This window comes from Bubalus kerabau, chromosome 11 (assembly GCF_029407905.1).
Source record: "Bubalus kerabau isolate K-KA32 ecotype Philippines breed swamp buffalo chromosome 11, PCC_UOA_SB_1v2, whole genome shotgun sequence".
Lineage (NCBI taxonomy): Eukaryota > Metazoa > Chordata > Mammalia > Artiodactyla > Bovidae > Bubalus > Bubalus kerabau.
This window is the reverse complement of record NC_073634.1, coordinates 62,712,652-62,727,219: the sequence shown is the minus strand read 5'-3', so window position 1 is coordinate 62,727,219 and position 14,568 is coordinate 62,712,652. Positions and strand designations below refer to the sequence as shown.

Sequence of the window (14,568 nt, the reverse complement as noted above, 5' to 3'; positions counted from 1 at the left end):
GTAAACAGTAAATTTGCCTTTATATTAGTGTTTTTTCATATTACTGTATGTTCTGAATATTGCTTTGTTTTTGACAACAAAAAGTAACGTTTAGAGAAAATACACCAAGGTTTAATGATATTTGCATCAGTGCTTGTTTTGGCTGCTTATACATGACAACTGGTAGAAATAGAGAAAAAGGGAGGCAAAGAAATTTATATTAATATTTCCAGAGGCATGACCTCACATGTATTAAGTATTAATATATCTTTGTAAGATGTCTAATTCAGAGCAGAACACCTATTGAATTAGTTCTGAATTAGTTCAATAGGTGTTCTGTTGGTATTTGCACTAAGTGACCCCTTATTATATAACTTTTAAAAATAATCTTTAATTTTAACAGACATCTTTACAAAGATATATTAATACTTAATACATGTGAGGTCATGCCTCTAGAAATATTAATATATATTAAATTTTTCAGGGCTTCCCTGGTGGCTCAGACTGTAAAGCGTCTGCCTGCAATGCGGGAGACCCGGGTTTGATCCCTAGGTTGGGAAGATCCCCTGGAGAAGGAAATGGCAACCCACTCCAGTACTCTTGCCTGGAAAATTCCATGGACTGAGGAGCCTGATGGGCTACAGTCCATGGGGTTGCAAAGAGTCGGACACGACTGAGCAACTTCACTTTAGGTGATTCTTTATGTGATTTTAAGGTATTCACTTTGAATGCCTTAAAAGTGAAGAAATTGGGCCTAGAAAATGGGAGTTGATGACTCATTGTAGCCCTGTGAATAACATTGTCCAGCATACACACTAAGTGTGAGTAGCACTTATAAATTGAGAGTAGAATAATATTTTAAAGTTTGTGTGTTTGTATATGACTTTTTAAATGGGTAGGTGTCACATAAATATTAAATACACACTGTACTACTGTATCCTTAAAAGTTGACACATTCAATTAGGCTGTGTGTTTTTTATTCAGAAGATGGTAAATTACCTCAACTGTTTTGGAGGATAACAGATATATTTTTTCCTATGCTGCTATTATATATTAATTTTAGCAAAATTTAAGGAATAATTGGTATTTTAAGCATATGGTTAGTTCCAGTGATATAGTTGCCCTTCGTATATGTAATATTTGAGTTTTTATATATAGTGTCAGTTTCTTTAGTCTTCACCACCCTGCCCCGCCCCTGGGTTTGGGGAGGAGGTGTGGTTCTCTTAGTAAGTTGGTTTGAGAAACCTTTTTTCTTTTTTTAATTTAAGAGCAATGATGGACTTAATTGGAAAGAACTGCTCAAAATTAAAAGTGCTCACAAGCTGTTATATGCCCTGGAAATTATTGAAGCACTGGGAAAACCTAACCGAAGAATAAGGAGAGAGTCAACGGTGATTGCACTTCCATTATTATCATCAAATGTTTGTTTTCTCTCTGGAGCAAAATTCCAGAGTACATTATCTTTTAATCCTCCTGCCACCCTTCCTTATTTATTTTTGCCATTCCCACAGGGAAGTTATAGTGATCTCTATCCAGATTCAGATGATTCAAGTGAGGATCAAGTGGAAAACAGTAAAAATTCCTGGAGTTGCAAGGTTTGATTATACATGTTTTACAGTGTCTTGGTGAAAATAATTGATTTCATGTACCAAAAGTAGATACCATAATTATTGTTTTAAAGTAACGTACCATTTAAATAAAGCATGATTTTTAAATTATATATTACTTTAATCACATTAATAAACTGAGGTTGTTTAAGGCCTTGGTGCTTCTGTTTTTAGCACTTTTTTTCCCCTTCATTAGAGTACTGTGTTAGGACATCCCAGTACCTGAAATTAAATGGTTAATGGAATACAAAGTATGTATATAGATTTTTGTAAGAATCTTTTCAAAAAATTCTTGAAAATTAGCTGTTGTTACTTTATTGTATACAAGTTATATTGGTTATTTAAGCCAAAGAATAATTTCCTAAATGAAAGATATGTAGTATTTTACTTACACACACAGACATACACACGCATCCAGTCACTGAATTAAAAAGCAGATTTTACTGCATTATGTAGCTGCTTTCCTCTTACCATACTCTCGCAATTGCTTACAGTTTGTTGCTGCAGGAGGACTTCAACAGTTGTTAGAAATTTTTAATTCTGGAATTCTAGAGCCAAAAGAGCAGGAATCCTGGACTGTGGTAAGTGAAAATTCACCCTTTCAACCAGTTACAGTAGCTGATTGCCACTTCTATAAGCTAAATCCATGAACCACTTGCAAGTGTAACTTTTCCTGCAAACTTCATTGTAGTAAAGGAGTGTGGAGTACAGTAGAAATAAATTTAAGGAAAAATAAGGAATCTGGTGAGCTAATTATGCAGTAAGAGTTCTCAGTGTCAACTCTGTATAAATTTTAAGTGCTGATATTAATGGTGCTGAACTATATAATTCATGAACATTTTTTCTTTAGCTTGGTAAGTTATATATTAATGTTTATATAGTCTTAAAATTTGGGATGATTTTTAGGGAAAACTTAGTTTATGTCTTTAGTTTTTTGAAAATATTCTTTGTTTTGTTTTGACCATTTTTTCCTTTAAGCAGCACTACTCAAAAATATATTTCCAGACCATTTGTGACTGGTCTGCAATGAAATAGGTACAGAATTTGAGAGTAAGCCTTTAGAGATTTTTATAGCAATTGCACATTGATACAGTATTTTTTTAATAGTATTTTACAAAATTATTGATCTTTAACAAAATGGAAGTTTTAGGAAATAGTACTTACTGCTGTTAACTTGAAGAAGCACTGTCCTATAATATTAGGAAAATAAAATTGCTTACTTGTGGAATATTTTAAAATTCATAATGATGGACCAAACTCCGTAATCTAGTTTTGTCTGAAATGGAAGGTATGCTGGTTTCCTGACCTCCAGCAAAGCAGAATAGCATTATCAAACATTGCATTCAAAAATTAATTTCTTAGTACTTGTTTTTTAGAATTACTTTAGAGTCCAGGAGTCAGTTGTTCTTAATTTACTGTCGAGTGCTGCTGCATCCAGTATATTAAAAAAAATATACTTTTTAAGACATGTATTGCTATCTATTAAGATTTTGTTACTCTTACCATTGGTTTCAATACTTCTTTGCCATTTTTATTTTACATATTTTGCTACAGATATTTTCCTTCTTAGAATAAATACCTCTGCAATAGTAATTGTTGTTTTTTGACTTTTAAAACTCGGATGTCTTTTGTTGTGTTTTATTGTTGTGTTTTAGTTTTCTCACTACTCTTTCAGAATTATAAGGTGCCTTTTAGTTCTCAGGCAAAGTGAGAGAATTTAAAAATTTTAGAGTAGTTATATGTTGTTCATAGGACTTTTGCTTAAAAACTTATGTGTTTTCTTTGAATAAAGTTTACAGGTAATCATGTGCTAAAGATTTTCTGTTTTGCTTTAAAATTATGGATACTTTTATGAAGTATTAAGAAAAATTTACTACCATATGGCACACATTGTAGCTTGGCAACGCTTGAGATGGCTAGTTTGCCTGAGACATAAATTGCTTTCAGATATCCACTATTCATAATGTATCTCTCAATATATTAAAGAACACTGTGAATAGTCTTAAGATTCACAAACTAAATTTTCATAAAGTCCAATTTTTCTGTTTTTTCTTTTGTTACTTGAGTTTTTGGTATACTCTCCAAGACATCATTGCTAAATACAATGTCATGACCCTTTGGTTCTGTGTTTTCTTTCAAGATTTTTATTGTTTTTTAGGTCTTATATTTAGATCCTTGATTCACTTTGAGTTAATTGTTGTTAGGTAAAGGTTCAACTTCATTCTTTTGCATGTGGAGATGCAGGTTTTCCACCATTTTTCTGTGAAAGGACTCCTTTTGCCACAGTAAATGTTCATGGCATCCTTATCAAAAATCGTTTAACCCTATAGATGAGGGTTTGTTTTTGGGCTCTCAGTTCCATTCTTTTTTTAAAGCTATCTTTATGCCAGTACTTCACTGGTATCAGTTACTGTAACTTTGTAGTAAGTTTTTAAATCAGAAAGTGTGTCCTCCAGGTTTGTCCTTTTCTTTCAAGATTGTCTGTTTGGAGTTCCTTGAGATTCCTTGTGAATTTTAGAATGAATTTTTCTGTTTCTTCAAAAATCATTGTTAGGATTTTGTTAGGGATTGCATTGAATCTGTAGGTCACTTTGGGTGGTTCAGTTCAGTTCAGTCGCTCAGTCATATCCGACTCTTTGTGACCCCATGAATTGCAGCACGCCAGGCCTCCCTGTCCATCACCAACTCCCAGAGTTCACCCAAACCCATGTCCATCGAATGGGTGATGCCATCCAGCCATCTCATCCTCTGTCGTCCCCTTCTCCTCCTGCCCCCAAACCCTCCCAGCATCAGAGTCTTTTCCAATGAGTCAACTCTTTGCATGAGTTGGCCAAAGTATTGGAGTTTCAGCTTTAGCATCAGTCCTTCCAAAGAACACCCGGGACTGATCTCCTTTAGAATGGACTGGTTGGATCTCCTTGCAGTCCAAGGGACTCTCAAAAGTCTTCTCCAACACCACAGTTCAAAAGCATCAATTCTTCAGCACTCAGCTTTCTTCACAGTCCAACTCTCACATCCATGCATGACCATTGGAGTAACCATAGCCTTGACTAGACGGACCCTTGTTGGCAAAGTAATGTCTCTGCTTCTCAATATGCTGTCTAGGTTAGTCATAACTTTCCTTCCAAGGAGTAAGCGTCTTTTAATTTCATGGCTGCAGTCACCATCTGCAGTGATTTTGGATGGTATTGATATTTTAATAATAAGTCTTCCAGTCCATAAATGCAGGATATGTTTCCATTTATTTGTCTTTAATTTCTTTGAGCAACTTTTTTTAGCTTTCACTGTAGAAGTCTTTCAGCTCCTTGGTTAAGTTCCTTCTTAGGTATTTTATTCTTTTGGATGCTATTTTAAATGAAATTGTTTCTGTCATTGCCTTTTCATATTGTTCATTGTTCATGTACAACTGAATTCTGTGTGTTGATTTTGTATCCTTCTACTTTGCTGAGATCATTTATTAGTTTTAACAGGTTTTGCATGGAGTCTTTAGGGTTTTCTGCATCAGTAACAAACAGATAAATTTACTTCTTCCTTTCCAATTTTGATGCCTTTTATTTTTTGTGTGCATTGCTCAGGCCGAAACTTAACTCTATGGTATTGAATAGAAGTGATGAAAGCAATTGTCCTTGCATTGCTCCTGATCTTAGAAGAAAAGCTTTCAGTCTTTCACCATTGAGTATGATTTTCACTGAGTGTTTCAATATGACTTTTGTTTATTATGTTGCACTAGTTTCCTTCTGTTCCTATTTCATTGAGTATTTTTTATCATAAAAGGGTGTTGAATTTTGTCAAATGCTTTTTTCAGCAGTAATCAAGATAATGTCTTTTCCTTCATTTTGTTAATATGGAGTATTTACATTGATCAGTGCTCATATGTCAAACTATCCTTGCAGTCTAAGAGTAAATCCCACTTGGTCATCCTTTTACTATATTGCTGAATTCTGTTTACTAATATTTTGTTGAGGACTTTTACATGAATATTCATAAAGAATATTAACCTGTAATTTTCTTGTAGTGTCTTTTGTCTGGCTTTGGTATCAGAGTTAATGCTTGCTTCATCAAATGAGTTACAGAGTTCCCTCTTCAGTTTTTGGGAAAGTTTGAGGATTATTGGCATTAGTTCTTCTTTATGTTTGTTAGAATTTACTAGTGAAGTTGTCAGGTCCAGGACTTTTCTTTTTTGGGAGATTTTTGATCATGGAATCAATCTCCTCACTAGTTATAAGTCTGTTCAGATTTTCTGTTTCTTTTTTATTGAGTTTTTATAAGTTTTGTGTTTCTAGGACTTTGTTAATTTTGTATAGTGTATTGAGTTTGGGGACATAACAGTTGTTTGTAGTACTCTCTTAAAATCTTTTTTATTTCTGTAGAATTAGTTGAAATGGTCCCACTCCTATTTCTGATTTTAGTAATTTGGTTCTTCTTGTTTCTTAGTCCTCCTAGCTAAAGGTTTGTCAATTTTGTTCTTTTTTAAGAACCAGCTTTGATTTTCAGTGATTTTTTTTTCTTTAGGTTTTTCTATTCCCTATTTCATTTATCTCTGTTTTGATTTTTATTATCTCCTTTTTGCAACTACTAGCCTTGGGTGTAGTTTGTTCTTCTTTTTCTAGTTTGTTAACCTCTAAAGTTAGATTAATGAGAACCTTCTTGTTTTTTAATGTAAACATAGTTATAAATTTCCCCGTTAACATTTCATTTGGACCATGTTTTTTTATCTTCTTTTGTAAAGTGTCTGTAAATGTCTTGGGGGTTTTTGTTTTGTTTTCTTTGGGGTTTTTGTTTTGTTTTTTTCTCTTAGTAAAGAGCTGTAAGACTTTTTTCCTTAATGAATTTGGATAAGTTTTTTTGGTCAGGTATATGTATTAAGAATATTTGCATTCAATCTGTGGTCTGTCTTTTCTTTATATTTACAGTGTCTTTTAAGCAGAGAAGTTTTCAGTTTTAATCCTAGCTAAGAAACCTTTTTTCTAAGGTCACAAAGATATTCTATGTGTTGTGTAAATTTTATAGTGACCTTTTACATTTAGATCTGTGATATATTTTGAGTTAACTTTTGAATATGTAGAATGAGGTTGAGGTTTTATTTTTCCATATGGCTATCCAATTTTTCTAGCACTGTTTGTGTGAAGACTTTTTTTCTCACTGAAATTTTGTGATACTTTTCTTGAAAAATCAGTTACATAGTATTGCTGTGTTTCCTGGTATATTGGTATAGTTGTAACACTTAGTAGAAGTATTAGGAAAAGAAGAGAACAAGGACCATTGAAGAGAAAGCTCTCATACATAGATGATGTTCTTATTTATTTGAAGGAATTGTTTTATTTAAAAAATTTTAATGTAGAGCTTTAAATCAATTAGAAATTTTACTTTCCATACGAAGCAGTATCTTATTGATGAGATACTTATTTTATTTTACATGTACATTTGTAAAGTACAGATTTTCAATTGAAAAGTTATCAAATTATTGAGAATAGTTTTCACTCCCAAATATTAGAGTATATGCCACTTAATGTGGAGAGACAGCTTCTAATATTTTTGCCCTTAATGCTAATTTTGTAGGTAAAGTATTTTAATAGTTTTATTATTTCAGTTCATTCCAAGCAGTATTTTTTATATCTTCTTCTTATATGCATTTGTATGATTATTTCATGATAGAAATACAAGTATCATTTTCATTTCATCAAATACACATTTTAGTTATCTAGTGTCTATTTTTGTAAGATTGGGTTGTTATTAACCGTAATACATGAACGGGAAAAATTTCATTACCTCATGGATTAAGTACTGGCTATAATTATTTTCATTTTCTAGTCTTTAATTTCAGTTTGTATGGTGGCCATGTGAAATTAATGGAAATTAGGTAAATAACATTTTCTTCTTATCCACAGTGGCAGCTAGACTGTCTTGCTTGCTTGCTGAAGTTAATATGCCAGTTTGCAGTAGATCCATCTGATTTGGATTTAGCTTATCATGATGTCTTTGCCTGGTCTGGTATAGCAGAAAGCCATAGGAAGAGAACATGGCCTGGCAAATCAAGAAAGGCTGCTGGTGATCATGCTAAGGGTCTTCATATACCAAGATTAACAGAGGTAAAGTAGAAACATTACCATTAAACTGTAGTAATACACTTGTCTTTTAAGAGAATTTGTTTGATTTTACAAAATGAACAACACTGATATCTATGAAATGCTATCCTAGATCACCACAGTATGACCTCACAGAAGTTATGCCTTCATTTATTTTAAAGCAGTAGCAATTATGAAGGAGTAAAACTTTTCAGTTCATCATCCAAATTGCAGATTGAATTTTATGCCATTCTATATGTGTTGAGTTCATTAGTTGGTCTCAGTAATTTTTATGCTGAATGGAGGATCCATTCAGAAAAACAAACTACACTAGGTATTCCAACAGAGTAGATTTAAAATTGAGATCTAATTTTATTCATATGTTTCAGAGTTGTTTAGTTACTAAATTGTGTCCGATTCTTTCGTGACTCCCTGGACTGTAGCCCCCATCTGGGATTTTTCCCAGACAAGAGTACTAGAGTGAGTTCCATTTCCCTCTCCAGGGGATCTTCCTGACATAGGAATTGAACCCATGACTTCTGCATTGGCAGGTGGATTCTTTTCCACTGAGCCATCAGAGAATCCCATGTTTTGAATGGCTATAATTTAAAAAGGGAATGTTAAGGTAATGCAGGCAATTTCACATATTTTTGAGGAATATATGTAAAAGATTATAGCTACCAGAAGTGAGAAGCCTATAGATGGGATCTTGCTGAACTGGAGTTTAGGCCTCTGAGGAACTCATTCTGTTACTGATTCTGAAATCAGTTTCCTCATCTGGTTAAAATACTTTTGGAATAGTGTTAACAAAAAAACAAGAATTCCCTGGTGGTTCAGTGGTTAGAGCTTCATGCTTTCACCACCCGGGGGCCCAGGTTTGATCCTTGGTCAGGAACTAGGATCCCACAAGCTGTATGGCACAACCAAGAAAAAAACCCCCAATACAAAACAAACAAGAAAAAGCACGTAAGGTATCTCTCAAATATCCCAGGTTGACAAACTTAAAAGAAAGCCAGCTGGCAGAGGAGAAATTTACCAGCCATTATAATGGCAGAGCAAGTTCACAGTATGGTGGGTTTGGAGCTGAACAAAAGTGGCACGATAACCAGCACATCCAGCAATAAAATTAAATCTTTCTGACTGTGGATTCTGTTGTTCATACAATCAAATATTTGCCCTTCCACTGTTTCTGTCAGTGAACTGAACCGGGGAAGGTTGAAGATAAGTTTTTACTCAGTCTGTTCCTTATTTTGTAATCATTTGAGGACAGCAGCTTACCTCATACCTGTTCAAGAAACTTCAGAGCAATGAGTTGTTACTGATAGAAAAATAAAATACATATACTCATATATGGGATTTTTAAATAATTGGCTAAAAAAAATTTGTTCAAGTACATAATTACTAAAAATATTTAGAATGTACAATTGAGGAAATTCCCTAACTGCTCAGTGATTAGGACTCTGCACTTTGACTGCTTTCCGTCCCTGGTCAGGGAGCTAAGATCCTGCAAACTGTGATGTGGCAAAAAAGAATATACAAATGAACCTTCCCCGGAGTCACAGGTCATTACCATGGGTTCTCTTTTTATGTGCATATTTTTTTCTATGCATATGCCAATATTATAGTTCTAGTTTAGAAAAAGAGCATATGATATATTTTTTCCTTTATCATTAATAATTAGAGCATAGTATGTAAATCTAAGCTATTTGAGGGGAAATTTTTGTTACTCTTTTTCTCGAGACAAAGTCATCTAATAGAAAGAAACACTAATTCTTTTACTAATTTATTGTCATGCAATATTTCATTTATTCTCCTTCAGTAGTCTTTTGGAAGTTTCAGATTCCAAATTTAACTTTCAAATTCCAGCCTAAGTATAGCTTGTCTTTTTTTTTTAAACTTTTTATTTTGTATTGGGATAAAGCCAATCAACAATATTGTGATAAGAGTCAGGCAAACCGGAAAAGGGACTCAGCGATATATATACATGTATCCACTAGCCTCCAAACTTAAATATAGTTTTTCTTAAAGCTCTCCTTATTTTGTCCGGGACAGCTTTAGTTGCTGCTCTCTTCTGTTGATCATTTGGCACATTGCATATACTTGTGTTTCAGTGCTTTTTTTTTTTTATATTGTATTTTTGTATGCTCTGGGTCTTTGTTGCTGCAAGGGCTTTTCTCTAGTTGTAGCAAGCAGGAGCTACTCTTTAGTTGCAGTGTGCAGGCTTGTCATTGCCGATGCCTCCCTTGTTGTGCAGCACAGGCTGTAGGGCACGCAGGCTTCAGTAGTTGTGGCACATGGGCTCCGTAGTTGCAGCTCCTAGGCTCTAGAATGTGGGCTCAATAGTTGCGGCTTATGGGCTTAGTTCCATGGCATGTGGGACCCTCCCAGATCAGGGATCACGCCTGTGTCTCCTGTATTGGTGGGCAAACTCTTCTCCACTGAGCCACCAGGGAAGCTCCTGCAATGCTTTGTATGTTATCTGCTGCATAACTAACTTCCCCAGGATAGGAACAGTGCTTTTATAGAGTTTAGTGCCCAGAATGAGTTTGGGCCTGCAGAAGGAATTTAATAATTCTTTACGAAATATTTTTTCTATTATATAGATTAAGAACTGAGAAATTTAGTATTAGAGTCATACAGCTTGAAAATAAGTAAACTAATGTTGAACCTCAGGATTTTAAATCTGGATTCCAAGCTTGGTTAACTATAGTTTTATTTCAAGTGAAAAATGTTACTTCATCTACTGCCCCCCAAAATCACTGGCATGTATAATGTATAATTTTTCTTGCACTGTTGGGTGACATGCAGATAATCTGTGGGCCAAATAGAGAGAATTTGCCTGTGTATTTTCTAAATTTGTATTATTTTCTTTTTAAAGTTGTATTCTTACGTTTGTTTATGAAAATCTGTTTTTCTAGTATTTAATACTTTTGTAGTATTTTCCAATAACCATTTTTAGAGTATTGTTTATATTTTTATAAATAAAAATCAAAGTAATATGGAGTCTGTTTAAAATGCAGTTTTGTGCTTTAGTGTACTTACAGATTTTTTTTTAAATGTTTTTATTTTAAAGGTATTTCTTGTTCTTGTCCAAGGAACCAGTTTGATTCAGCGACTTATGTCTGTTGCTTATACATATGATAATCTGGCTCCTAGGTATGATGTTTTTACATTATATATATATGTATAGTAAGAATACAGTGTTTAAAAATTTGAATCTGGAAAAACTTGAAATCTAACAGATAAATGGTTAGGGTATTTTAGTGCACTTTCATATCATTCATTAAGACTTGCATATTGTTAGCAACGTTTTGCAAGTTTTTATAGCATTTTCTGTGGGTGTCCCTGTGCACACGTTTATTTACAGGTTATCCTAAATTCTGTAAGAGTTTAGACATATGGTCACTTACCCATAAATAGTTTGATGTGTTTCCTAAGACCAAGGACAGTTTCCTGACGACTATAGTGAAATTCAACATATTATCCATACTCAAATTTCCCCATTAATATTCTTTATAGCAATTTTTTCCTCATCCAGGATAACATACTATGTTTAATAGTCATATTTCTTCCATTTCCTGTAATAGGGGATATTTCTTATCCTTTCTTTCATGGAACGGACATTTTTCAGCATCCCAGGACAATTCTTTTATAACACCTTTTGGTTTAGGTTTTCCTAATTGTTCCTTACAATTGAATTCAGACTATACATTTTAGAAGGAATACTCCATAAGTAACATATCTTTCCCAATACATCCCAGTGATAGCAGTTTGTCTTATTATTAGTGATTTTGATCAGTCAGTCTGGTTTCATCCAGATTTCTCTACAGTGAAGTTTCTGATTTTTCTAATTAAAACTACCCTATGGATTACAGTGATGATGAATCTTGCCTGAATTAAGTATCAGTACAGTGTTTGCAAACTAGTGATTTTCTAACTCAGCCATTTTATGTTTATTAGTTGACATTTTATTGTGAGGAAGAGCTTTCTCTTCCTTTTATTTAGTATCAAGTTGGATTTTTTAATGCAAGATAATTCATTACTATTACTGTTCACTTTGCTTATATATGCCTTAGTTCTGGAATCAGTGTTTAGGAAGCCCTAGTTGTTGGCGTGGAACCAGTGAAATACGAATACTCATGGCTCCTAATGTTAACTTGCTTCTGGGCTCTCAGTAGATAAAGCTGGAAATATTTATTTAAGAATATAGTTTAAACATGTCATATGATCCAATTTATTTGGGCTACATTGGCGATGTTTTAAAAATAATGTACAAAATTTTAATAGTGTATAAATGATATTTGCTAATACATAAAGACCTGACTCTGTATACCTTAAATAATCACATAAATTATGTTAAAGTATGTAGAAATATTTTCAAGTATTGTTTTCTCTAGGTGTTATGTTAGGCTTAAGCTTGCCGTTGTTACTCAGATGATTTACAAAGTTCATGTAAACATGTTTCAAAGTGCTTATTTATGGCTAATAGCTAGTTGTTTCTTTTTAGATGCTTTTAAAAGTCACCTTCATAAGCAGTGGTTGAATATAAGTAGCATGATTATTTTAAGATTATTTCTTTTTTAGTTTGTCTTTCTTTTGTGTTTGTCTCTATTGAATTTGTATTACTTGATTAATACTTGCTTTACCTCACTGACCGTATAGTTTTATATGTACTTTATCTGCTTTTGCTCACCATTATTAGTGCCAGGCACTTCTCCTATTAGTTATAAAACTTATGAATGGATAATGTGGGGAAACAAAGAAAGTGCAGTAACTTGACCTTGGTTTATGAGGAAAATAGATTTTCTGTACCAACTACCAGTTACTCTCCTCCAGATAAATAATTATTAACTTTTTCTCCCTGTCCTCTAATATACATTCTGTATACTTCCCACCTTCAGTTTATATGGTGCTGGGAGGTTTATATCAATTAAGGTAGTTAGAAAAAACTTACTGTCTGTTACCAAAAATCTTTAAATGCCGCAGATTTAAAAGGTACATGAGTAGGTTGCTCTTGGTAAAGTTAAATATATTAAGCAAATATGATAAAAGTTAAACATGAAATATGACCAGATCTTGATTTACAAGTTTTAACTTTTCAGTACCTTTTACTTAAGTCAGTTATATAGATTTTGAAATTTTCAAAGGCGTTTTTTAATTACAAAAATTTAATTATAACAAAGTAGGTATCTAGAGATCTGTGCTTTTCTTAAGGAAAAAAACCAGCAATTTATTTGTAAGGTGAACCTAAATTCCTGTGTAATGGTGTTATTAAATTGAAAATTTTTACTGTTTAGTTTTCTTTAAATTGAGGTGTAATACATTTTCCACTGAAGTTACTAAAAGTATCATGGGGAAAAAAATAGAACTGAAGCAATATAGAATTAAATTAGTTATTTTTCTCTACTTTTCAATAATTTACTTTTAACTATTCCCAGTGAAAATTGAACTTACCCATACAAAAAAAAAGGGCATTTTATGCCAGTGTATGATTTTTTTCCTTTTAGAAGTCTTATATTTAAATTCTAAACCATTATAACCTTTCTCTTTGTAATCCATATCACTTCAGTAACCAAATTTTTAGGCACTGTGAGAGTGCACTTAAGTCAATATGGGATTCACTCAGATTTTATTTATTAAATATGAAGTCATTTAGAGTTTGTTATAGTAAGATTTTGCCAGTGATTCTTTAAACAAAAAATGAAGACCATGGAAAAATAAATTAATATCTTTCATAAAAACCTATTATCTTTTGGGAAAGTTAAATGATAAATATAGTAAGAAATAGAGTTATTTTTTAATTCATTGCTGAATTTAACTATTCCTGATGGTATGTTTTTACTTTACAGGGTTTTGAAAGCTCAATCTGATCACAGGTCTAGACATGAAGGTAAGGGTTCCACAAAGTTGATTTTTAATAGATAAAGATTTGGATGGCTGGAAACATTTATGTATAATACCTTTCTTTAATAATGAACATTTTGTTTTCTTTATAGTACAAGCCTTTATAATAATTTTTATAGTAACTTTTTTCCAATTTTTCTTTAGTTTCACATTATTCTATGTGGCTCTTGGTGAGTTGGGCTCATTGCTGTTCTTTAGTGAAATCTAGCCTTGCTGATAGTGATCATTTACAAGATTGGCTAAAGAAATTGACTCTCCTTATTCCTGAGGTAAGCTAAAGTTTGAAGATTAGCAGTACTCTTCATATTTTTTCATATTATTAGCATTGATAATAAAAAGAGCTAATGGAAACAAATGAATGTGATTCCATAAACATATCCTGGAAAGTACTTATTAATCCTTTAAGGTCTAGAGTATTTTGAACTATGTACACTTAAGTGTGAATGTTACTGTGTAGCATTCATATTTTTCTTGTTTTTGTAGTATTTGTTTACAGAGTGGTTCTTTTGGGGTTTTTTGTTTTCTGACGGTTTAGAAAGATTTGAGCCTTTATTATCGTAATTTATATTTTAGAGAAATTTATTTTGCTTTATCTAGTTGAGAGTATCCTTAGATGCAAGAGAGACTGACAATAAGTTATATATACTTCTTTTGTTTCATTGTTGACACTGAAGTCAGTATAATTTTCACCAATCATATCTTGATGTTACTCACACCATATCCTAAATGAAGTAGTAGAAACACTTATTAGTACATTTAGCCACGATATTCACATTTTTTTTAGAGAACATTTTCTAGAATTATTAGCTTTGTATTGAATGCATATGTGTTCTTGTTCTGGCTCTGTCCCAGGTGACTATTTGAACAAGATTCTAAAATCTGTAATATATTTTGGTTTAAATACTTCCTAAGTTGCTTCTAGTTCTGAAAATATTTTTCTTGTTACTTAATCATGTAAATTATTATGAATAATCTCTTCTCAATCCTTTTTGTATTTGTCTGTTATTGTATTT

The 14,568-nt window shown here is 32.7% G+C and overlaps 1 protein-coding gene across 8 annotated transcripts in view; it reads left to right on the top strand.

Moving 5' to 3' along the window:
- USP34 (ubiquitin specific peptidase 34) overlaps positions 1-14,568 on the top strand; it is a 246,396-nt gene that overhangs the window by 158,642 nt on the left and 73,186 nt on the right. For 7 of the 8 annotated variants that reach the window (XM_055540390.1, XM_055540389.1, XM_055540393.1 and 4 more), the window contains exons 31-37: positions 1,248-1,370; positions 1,491-1,574; positions 2,081-2,167; positions 7,475-7,675; positions 10,725-10,807; positions 13,501-13,541; positions 13,700-13,824. In XM_055540390.1, coding sequence (XP_055396365.1) covers positions 1,248-1,370; positions 1,491-1,574; positions 2,081-2,167; positions 7,475-7,675; positions 10,725-10,807; positions 13,501-13,541; positions 13,700-13,824 — 744 coding nt within the window. The remainder of the gene's footprint in view (positions 1-1,247; positions 1,371-1,490; positions 1,575-2,080; positions 2,168-7,474; positions 7,676-10,724; positions 10,808-13,500; positions 13,542-13,699; positions 13,825-14,568) is intronic. The other variant, XM_055540391.1, reaches the window with a different exon arrangement.